The sequence below is a fragment of the Ranitomeya variabilis genome, chromosome 3, assembly GCF_051348905.1.
Source record: "Ranitomeya variabilis isolate aRanVar5 chromosome 3, aRanVar5.hap1, whole genome shotgun sequence".
Lineage (NCBI taxonomy): Eukaryota > Metazoa > Chordata > Amphibia > Anura > Dendrobatidae > Ranitomeya > Ranitomeya variabilis.
The window spans coordinates 681502875-681513845 of NC_135234.1; the positions used below are offsets into that span (position 1 = coordinate 681502875).

Genomic DNA, 10971 nt, shown 5'->3' on the forward strand with positions numbered 1-10971 from the left:
TGACAGAATGAGACTGTAGAAGTAACTGCAGCGCTGTCTCCTGATGATGTCCTGTTCTAAGATGGTAATAGGTGCTGCATGGAAGTGAGTGCAGCCCCAGCCTCCTATGACATCCCGTTTGAGTTCAACTCAAATGAAATATCACAAGGAGTGACATAAAACAAAAGCATAATTTTATATTTTATAATAAAACTAATTGTAAAAGGGGTTAGGGTGTGAAAATAGATATTTAGGAAGGACATTTTAGGTGCCGAACCACATCTTTAAGGAAATGCTGTTGCCTGGTGTCTAGAAGGCTAGTTAGTTCCACAGACTCTACTGCATTCAAACTCAAGTCACTTATATGAGCTGATCAAAGATATCAGAAAAGTAAAAGAATGAGAAAACTCTGCAGACTGAAGTGAAGTATTCAATTTTCCTATGCTGATTCAATAAAGAATTTCTGCCTAAAATTTAAAACAGACTGTGTATTAGGAAATATGGAGGTTTTTACTTAATTGAAATATTTTAAATTCTACTGTGGTAGCCATTTTTGCATCATTAAAAACAGATGTGTGGCCTTATTGTACAATTCTATTTTTTCTATTATTGTTATTAAAGAAAAACTCTACTTGGGAAATTGGTGGTTTATACTGTAGGTGTTCATAATTTACATAGACTTGGGGCTGAGAAAGTATCTGAGATTTATATTATATTTTGAGTGTCTACAATGACTGATAAAATAGTGCTGTATAGGAGTGGGGCATTTAGTACATACAGATTTTCTCATGTAATAATTGAGTAGGAGAAAATATTGTCTTTGGAAATTACAAAGTGTGCTTTATAGCCAGAAGAGGAAGTTGATAGATTCCACCCAATTGTTAAAGCATCGTAAATGTTAGTATACAATTTAAAAAATATTCTTATGAAATTCACTTAGTGAGCTCCCAGTGCTTAAAGGGAACCTGTTATAAGATCATGATGACCAAACACATGGGCAGCATGAATCAGGTACTGGCTGCTTATTGCAGCCATGTATATTTTACTTTGAAATGCTGCATGCGATATATCACAGGCAATTTATGGTTTTTGTTTTAAGTGGCGGAACAATTACGTTTGCATAGGGCTCTGTAGGTTTGGGTCTCTTTTTGCCTTAATAATAAAGACCTTCATTTAAAAACTGCATTTTGTGTTTACTTGTGTTACCTTTGTCTAATATTTAAATTTGTTTGCTGATCTGAAACATCTAAGTGTGACAAACATGGAAAAGAGTAGGAATTCAAGAAGGGGGCAAACACTTTTTCACACAACTGTATATATACTCATAGGTAGAGATGTAGAGATATGTCAGTCATGGTAATTGGGGTGAAAGGAAGCTGCTACAGACCTGCCTTGGCTTAGTCAACCATGATACATAGTCACCAGCCAACTTTTCAAAGCATGCTTTCTCTGAAAAAATCTTATCATTTCAATGTAATGCAGTCGGTATCTGCTTCATGTTGTCCATTGTGTGGTCCGCATGATCTTATGACAGGTTCCCTTTAAAGGGGTTGTCCAGTACGTTAGACATCAAAATAAGATTTTGTGGGTACCTGAGGCACAATTTTTGTAGTCAGCTGTTATCGCTTCTGGCAGATCAGTGAACAGCAGGAATGCAGTTCCAAGAAGCGTAGGTTAAGCAGACTATGTGACCAAGGGTATCCAATTAGTTGGTTTTCTGTAGCAATGGCTAATTATTATTATTATTATTTATTATTATAACGCCATTTATTCCACGGCGCTTTACATGCAAAAAGGGGTACACATATTAAAAAACAAGGACAATAATCTTAAGCAAAACAAGGACCCTGCCCGCGAGGGTTCACAGTCTACAAAGGATGGTGAGGATACAGTAGGTGAGGGTAGAGCTGGTCATGCAGTGGTATGGTGGAACGAGGGTTACTGCAGGTTGTAGACTTGTCGGAAGAGGTAGGTCTTCAGGTTCCTTTTGAAGGTTTCCACGATAGGTGAGAGCCTGAAATATTGGGGTAGAGAGTTCCAGAGTATGGGGGATGCACAGCAGAAATCTTGTATGCAATTGTGGGAAGAGGAGATAAGAGGGGAGTAGAGAAAAGGATCTTGTGAGGATCGGAGGTTGCGTGCAGATAAGTACTGGGAGACTAGGTCGCAGATATATGGAGGAGACAGGTTGTGGATGGCTTTGTATGCCATAGTTAAGGTTTTAGTTGGGGTCTCTGAGCACTGGGAAGTCAGTTAAGGCGATTAACAGACAGACCGTGGAATAGCGGGGGGGACAGGTGGATTAGTAGGGCAGCAGAGTTGAGGATAGATTGGAGGGGCACAAAAGTGTTTTTGAGTTGGAGTAGGCAGTGGTTATATGGTTTGAAGGATAAATTAGTCCAAGGTTACTCCGAGGCAGCGAGCTTAATAAAGATAAGGTTTGTGAAAATAATAGCTTTTTTAAGGTATTACGTGATATCATATGACAGTGACCATATGGTAATATGCTGGATACCAGCTTTACATAGGTAATCTGCAGACTTTATAGGTGATTACACTACAATTAAATCTAGTGACACATAGGTGAGATCTTCTCTGATTGTAGATGTGCTGTTGTGGAAATGATGACGACCCCTGACTACAGATGAGGGAACATCATCGGCTCCCTCCTTATTCGGCAAGCTATAGTGCTAACCGAAGAAACTGCAATGGGAACCCGGATACCTGGATCGCTCTGCAGGCTCTTGGAAAAAGGAGCGGAGGAAAAGATGCACTTGATGTGGCTTTTCTGATTTGCAGCACTTGTAAATTAATTTACTATATACAATATGTCCTATATGAAAGAAAGAAAATACAGTTCTTCCAACTTAGTGACATAAGCCATTTGTCCATATGATCCTTAAATACTAAAACCTGACATTTGGGAGATTGTGCATTGATAAATAAATCCAGCTATATTTGTTTGTTAGATGAAATTAGATTAAGATTAGATATAACGTTTCCTGACTGACCAGTATTAAAGAAATGCTTTCTCTCACCATAGGTAAACCTCAATTTTGATTACAAGATCAGTCTATAATCAAGCTTTATTCTAAAATGCATGCATTGCTGACTATATGTATTTGCCTTGTTCCCACTGCATTTTATGAGATCTGTTTCTCATATAGTCACGTAATTATTAAATATATATTTCAGTAATATGTAGTTAAACAGCAGTACACTTGTAAGCTACAAATAATTTATTGTAACACCTTACCCTCTGATTATTTTTATCTTTTCAGAGTAACGCTGGAAATATGCCAGTTATGACTGATTCATTAGTACTGATTCTGCAGTTTCAACAGTATAAAATTATTATAGTTTTATGGGGCAGACGTCGCCAGATATAAATAATTACATTTTTGTCTAAGGTGTGTGAGAGAGTCTTTATTTTCAGGAAATGTGCATAGGATAGGGCACTGCCAGCCCATAGAAGCCAATAAAAGGGTCTCTCTGTTTTATTGTTGACCAAGCCCAAGTTGTCATCTATATATAAGGTCAACCACCAATAGATGCCAACAGAGCTGGTTCTATCAGAAGCTGTTCTCAATTCCACTTCTGAGGCATCTCATCATCTTTTCATAGCTTGAATAACAAGACAAAATGCCTACCCAAACCTGCCGTACTTCTTCTAAAAACTTCAGTTCTTCTTCTTCCTATACACCAAGGAATGTGGGTGGATTCAGTGCAACCTCTTACCGAAGGGGTCCAAGCTTTGGTAGCAGAAGCCTTTACAATTCAGGCTCAGGTGGCAGCAGAATCTCAGTTGGAAGTGTTCAGCCAATGAGGAGCTCATATGGGTATGGTGGACGTGGATCTGGCTTTGGAGGTGGTAGTTCAAGCTTCAGCTGTAGGGTTGGTGGTGGATATGGTGCTGGCTCTGGATTTGGTGCTGGTGGTGGATATGGTGCTGGTGCTGGATTTGGTGTTGGTGGGGGATTTGGTGGTTATGGTATTGGGTTTGGTGGTGGATATGGTGCTGGGCTTGGTCCAGCTGGCATCACACCCGTTACCATTAACCAAAGTCTCCTCACACCACTAAATTTGGAGATTGATCCAAACATACAAAGAGTAAGGAAAGAAGAAAAGGACCAGATTAAAACCCTCAATAACAGATTTGCCTCCTTCATTGACAAGGTATGAGTTTATATTATATTTTCCTAGTATAAACAACTAAATTGTAAGCACATCCTGTAATGATTTTTTTAACTAATTTACAGGTCCGTTTCCTAGAGCAACAAAATAAAATGCTGGACACTAAATGGACACTTTTACAAGAGCAAAAAACAGTAAAAAGTTATCTAGAACCCCACTTTGAGAGTTACATGAACAATCTAAGAAGGCAACTTGAAGGCCTTAATGGGGACAGAATAAGACTGGATGCTGAGCTTAAAAACATGCAAGATGTGGTGGAGGATTTTAAAACAAAGTAAGTATCAATTGCAGAATAATTGGAAAACAAGATGACCATAATTTAAAGCAACATTTATCAATAAGAATGACTGTTGTTTCTATTTGTAATGAGGATTTTTTTGTTTTTGCAAATGTTATGTTATACCTTTCAATTTTTCTTCAGATACGAAGATGAGATCAATAAGCGCACAACCGCTGAGAATGAATTTGTAGTCCTTAAAAAAGTGAGTGTATAATGTAAAAGTTGTCACATTGCATGTATGACTGTTGATTATGATAGTGATTGACATTTTGCATTGGGATGTCACTATCCTTGTATTTTTCCTTCTCACCGTGAAACATTGTGGAGGCAGTCATGCATGGTTTTCACTTCTACTGTCTAATGTTTTTTCTGTTTATTGAACTAATGTAATTTGGGACTTTTCTTTGAAGTGTGGTTTTCATGTTTGTGTTTTTCTAGTAACTTCTTATGAATCATTGGCATTATAGGTCTACATTTTTTTAATAAATCATCAAGTAAACATTTAAACTTCCAAATAACCTTTGCTTTGAGAATCTAATACAGTGACTTTGGCAAGGCGTATGAATTTGCCAATGGGTGATAACTGTCAACAGGCTATTTTGTCTTGCCCAGTTTAAGGGCAAGAAAGAACATCTGTGTCTAGTTATTACACTGATATATTTTATTTCATGCATTTTCTATGGAGGAAATGCTGAACCATTGTTTCATGAGTCATTTGAGCAATAAAATAAAGGATAGCTATAAAATGTCCTTCAAGTTCTGGCAAGAACTTCGCTATTATGTTGTTGCTGAATCATTTATTACTAGCTTTTGTGATATTTACTGTGCACAGCTACATTGAGTGACGGAATATGCCATACTGACATTTTTACAGCTAGATTCCCATTAACTAACGAACCTTTCACTATAGACTTGAAAGTATTTGATAAGTATTAATCCTTTCAGCCTATGTAACTTTAATCTTTTCTTCTGCTAAGATGTGTGCACTTTGACACTGATTTCCAAAGTTTGTGTCTTTAATTTTACAATTTTGTTTTATGTAAGATTTATTATAACCTTTAAGAAAATTAAATTTAAGGTATTATTTACATACAATTTGAAAATAGTCATCATGATATAATCTCATGTAAAAAAAGTCTCACTTCAAAGTCAAGTCCTTAGACATGTTGCCCACACAATATGTATTGACTAATCAGTTAGATCTAATTAACCAACGAGAATATTATTTTCCAATTACGAACTTAATGAATACATACATGTAAATGGATATGTTCTTTCAGGTTAACTTTCAATGAATCTTGGAGATTGCTGGTTTTTCCTCTGTATATGTGGCCTTCAGCAATTTTGCCAACATGTGGATATAGTTTGTGTTTATAGTTTTGATAGGTTGACGTAAAGTCTTCTCATCTTGATGACTTCAACATTTTGAAATATAACCTCTCTGATTTAGGATGTGGATGCAGCCTTCTTGAATAAGACGGAACTGGAGGCAAGAGTGTCAGCACTGATAGATGAAATCAACTTCCTGCGAGAAATGTTCCAGATGGTAATATTATTGCATATATTTCATATATTTATACTATATATAACAATACCCCACCATAAAATATCTAGCTAACTTTCCAAAACAGATCAACAATCAATTTTTACTTCATAATTATATTTTATAAAATTTATTTCATTTCTTTCCTACTTATGATCAATCATCCCCATAGCATGAGGGAAATTGCTTAGATCCTAAAACAACTTTGGATGTTTACTTTTCTGCCATTTATAGCAACAATAGAAATTAAGGCATTCGCCTATGATCTTGGCCATATCTCACGAATGGTACAGATGGCCAAAAAAAATGAAAATAATTCCAAACAGTAAACTAATATTGCTCAATCAAGTACAGCATCAAATAATGGTTGATTATTATATTTCAGGAAATAGATCAGCTTCATGCCCAGATCTCAGACACATCAGTTATCGTGTCCATGGATAACAGCAGAGACTTGGATATGGATAGTATCATCGCAGAAGTCAGAGCTCAATACGAGGATATAGCCAACAAGAGCAGGGCAGAGGCTGAGACGTGGTATCAGAATAAGGTAAGTTTCTTAAGCTTATGGACAATTTCTTTTATATGATTCAGAATTCATATTGAATGATCTGCTATGACTCTGTAATTCTTTATATTAAAAGATTGGTGATCTTTGTGTTCTTCTTTTCAGTATGAGGAACTGCGTATTAGTGCTACTAAGCATGGCGACGATTTAAGAAACACCAAAAATGAAATTGCTGAGCAAAACAGAATGATCAACAGACTTAGGGGAGAAATAGACAATGCAAAAGCACAGGTACCATCATTAATAAACATCACCAATGGTCAGACAATTTCTCAACCATGAAAATACACAGCCTGCATCTGTAAAATACTAGTATATATTCTTCATACACACAAATTTGCTGAATAAATTAAATTCCATGGATTATTCTAAAACCAGTCCCTTTCATACTCTAAAGCGTGCTAAGTTAGAAGCTGCTATAACCGAAGCTGAGGAACGTGGTGAAGCTGCGATCCGAGATGCTAAGATTAAGCTCTCCGACTTGGAGGAAGCTCTGCAGAAGGCCAAGCAGGACATGGCTCGCCAACTGCGTGAATACCAGGAATTGATGAATGTCAAACTGGCTCTGGATATTGAGATCGCCACCTACAGGAAACTGCTGGAAGGAGAAGAGAGCAGGTGAGTAGTAAAGCAACAGATTTTTTTTGTGAAACGAATTAACACTAGAAATTAAGATATAATTTTGATTCTCTGAACTTAAGCTATGGAATATAAACTAGTAAACATCGGGACTAATGTGTGAAGAAATAGTTTTTCAGGATTTGGCTCTGTTTTTGGAATTTTGGTGAGGCCTGCATTAATTTCCCCATATCCTAAATTTTGATGAAGCAAGTCTTTTGTATGAGATGATTGCAAAATATTGCATTATTATTTCTGTTCTTGTAAAATCAATAGTCATTTACAGCAGGCAAGATAGCCTTTACCACCTAATGGGAATGTATTTCACAATTATGTGAAATGTAATGTAAAAATTCTTATTTTCCAGATTTCGAGATATTTTACTCTGTAACTTAAGGGGGACTAAAATGTGCTAAAATAAAATAAAGGTTGGGTCTTTCAGCTATAATGATACTCTGATGTTCTTCAGTTATTTTTTACTCAATTTCTCTATTTTTTTTTTTTGTCAGATTGTCTGGAGATGGCGGCTGTGTCAGCATCTGTAAGTATCACACCAGATATTACAACCACCATTTCTCATTTTTGGAAAGACATACAGTAACTAATATTTTATTCTTAACAGCCGTGGTAAGCTCAAGCACTGGAGGAGTCCTTTCCGGTGGAGGCTACGAATCTGGAAGTGGAATCCACCAAGGAGGATCGGGATTCAGCTCCAGCAGTGGAAGAAATATGGTTGGAACCAGATTTAGTAGTGGAAGTACCTTGGGATCAAGTTCTGGATATGCCTCAGGGGGATTACATAGTGGATCTCTTGAGCATGGTACAGGTGGTCTGCTCAGCCCTGGGGGTTACTCTAGCGGTGGAAGCACCTCCAGTGTTAGTATTGTCAGAAAAACAACATCAACCACAAGAAAAGCTTAAAGCTTGTAAGGATTAATGTGCAATTCTCTAATTTTGTGCTTCCCTGTACTTCCTTACTCTTAGCCATCCATGCCTTACAGCAGAGTAATACTTACCTTTCCCTTTAAGTTTTTGACATAACCATATGCAGCGTACAATATAATGTGGTTCTATAAGTCATGTTTTAAAATGTTAAAAGATGAAACCATTTGATAAAATGCTATAAAGACTTACGGGAAATACTGCACTCCCTAAAGGAGAATGCTACTGTAAGATCTGACAATCAACTCCAACCATATGTATCAATCAAAGGGGTATCCTAATGTTCTTGATCCCCAATGCAAAATTTTTACTAGAGCCCCACCTATCATATGTCACTTTAACTGATGCCATTTATGTGGCCATCTTAAGCTCCAGGGCTCAGGTGTAATTTCTACCACCAGACCCATATTGCCGCATACTATATCTTACATCAATTTTGGAGTATCAAGAACCTGCATAAGGAGTTGTTCACTAGCCTCAGCATTTCTAATGCATCAATGTCTTATATCTACCATGTTTCAGCTGCATTTCTTAGCACTGTCCTTTTCAGCGTGGTCTGCAATTTGCCAATGCAATGCTATAGTCACTCCATCCTTCACGAACAGGCCTTTCTCGGAAGCAAAGATTTAATTTGCGCATTGTACTGTTACTTAATTTTCCATACAATGTTAAAGTAATGGATTTCCATTGATTATTTAATTTAATTAGGTTGGGGGAAAAACTAAATAGATGAGAGAACATCTAAGCTATAGATCAGCAATATGTTGTTTTGTTCCACTATGTGTACAGTCATTCTGTTGTGAACGGGACACAAGTTATTAAAATGTCACAAAATTGTATGTGTGCAAATGTTTGCCGGAAAATACCGAAATGTGTTTGAAACTTCCTAAAATAAACCATTTTCTGCTTTTTTGACTCAAAATTCTGTCCTCTTTTGCTTATTGAAATTTATCAAGTAATTTTTTAACACAAGTATAAGTATTCAAACTCCTTCCTTATGTAAACTGTTTATCAAACTTAACCAACTAATAGATAAATAAAATGATAATTTTCGTATTCACACAATTTACATTGCTTTTCACAAAATTGACAAGTCATCTTAAATCTTCCATAAGCCCTCCTATAGATGTAGACATTTCAGATTCCAAATCTTCTTTTTGCCACTAGAGATATAATATGCACAATATCAGGAATCCTACTAACTCATTCCCATGCCCCAAAAGTCTTTCTTTTAATTTTAGGAATCCCCATGTGACATAGACCCTAATCTATAAAAGAATATTCATGTCTCAGTCCCAAAAAATCATAAATCATGTTAGCTTTTAACAACTTACATTAAAGATATTTCATGTTTAACCCATTGCTAACATGTGACAATTCACACCGATGTGACTGTATGGATTGGGTTGAAGAGTTGAACCCATTCCATATTCCATGAGGTCATGGATGTTTTATACAGTCATCACCTGCCTCTAACAGCAGTGATTGGAGTCAACGCTGATTTTTGCTGTTTAACCACTTAGATGCCATGAAAACCTCTTTTTACCGCCATCTTGGTACTCTTATAAAGTCCATCCCGGATTTCATAGGATATTTTTCATTTCGCTATACACTGCAAAAAAGTACTAAAGTATTTCAGTACATATTGCAAACAATCATATAACTGAATGTTCAAGTCCCCTAGGAGAACTAAAAAAAAATCTGTGAAAAATAGTTAAAAACCTGTAAAAATCGAAAAAATAAAAAACATGTAAAAAAAAGGAATAAAAGAGTATGAATAGTATTTCTGCATCTGTAAAGTTTGGTTTACCAAAAAATGAAATTATTTAAAGAAAAAGATGAAATGCTAGAATTGTCATTTCTTGGTCACTGCACCCCCTCAAAAAGTTTAATAAAGAGCTATCAAAAGTTATGCACCCAAAAGCAGTAACAATAAAAATATAGTTCAGAATGTGTAAAAACAAACTGTCATGCAGCTCCATTCATGGTAAACTTTATGTTTATAAAATTCTGGATTAAAAAAAAAGCAGTAATATATGCAAACAAAAGTATATGTTTGATATCTATGTCATCTTACTGTTCGTCAGAATGCTGTTGTCGCACAAATTGTACATTGAACATAGATAAAATTAGGTATTTTATTTTGTACCATTACAACAAACCATTAAGCCTGGCCAATTGCGGGAAATTATGATCGTCTCCCAGCTCCTGGGGAACAACATTTAACACCCTTACATTTTCCAAAGTACCTTTTACTATAAAGTCTCTGAGCCTGGCAGACCCAAAGTTGTGCTAGGACTTGTCCAGGTAAGGGACATTGGCTTCAGGGGATGCTTCCTCATCCTGCTTTCTAGCCAGAACAGTCAAAGGTGATTCACCGTTTACATCATGTGACCTTGTTACTGCAGTGCCCCAGAGTCCTAGTCGTTGCAGTACTGTCGCTCCGCCGCTAAGGGGAGTAATGGTACGTCTGATGGCACCAAAGGAGTTCACCTGACCAGGTATCACAGTCACACATGACACTTCACACTCCGGCCACCAAGGGGAGCAGTTCTATGTACTAGGCCGCTCCTCACACTTGGGTAAAACTGGGGGTTGGATAGGAAGTTAGGCAGAAAGCAGCCCGGGGGAGTTCGGGAGAGGACCTGTCAGGAGTGGGATCCTGACAGCGGCCTAGCAAAAGGACAGATCATTACGGAGCCGTGCCTGTATGATATAGTGGCAGACTCCATAGAAAGGACACGGAGCAAAGTATATTGTGGAGAAGTGAGAAACGGGATCACAGCACAAAGGCGATAGAACCAGAAGGAGTCGTGCCCTAAGATCAGCAACATCCTTCTGAGGCGT

At 37.0% G+C, this 10971-nt stretch overlaps 1 protein-coding gene across 1 annotated transcript; it reads left to right on the plus strand.

The window, feature by feature from the left end:
* Positions 1-3522: 3522 nt before the first annotated feature.
* Positions 3523-9046, plus strand: LOC143817001 (keratin, type II cytoskeletal cochleal-like). The gene is made up of 9 exons (XM_077298044.1): positions 3523-4155; positions 4239-4447; positions 4595-4655; positions 5904-5999; positions 6382-6546; positions 6670-6795; positions 6962-7182; positions 7692-7723; positions 7805-9046. The coding sequence occupies exons 1-9, from the start codon at positions 3622-3624 to the stop codon at positions 8101-8103; spliced, it is 1743 nt and encodes a 580-aa protein (XP_077154159.1). The 5' UTR covers positions 3523-3621; the 3' UTR covers positions 8104-9046.
* Positions 9047-10971: the final 1925 nt, after the last annotated feature.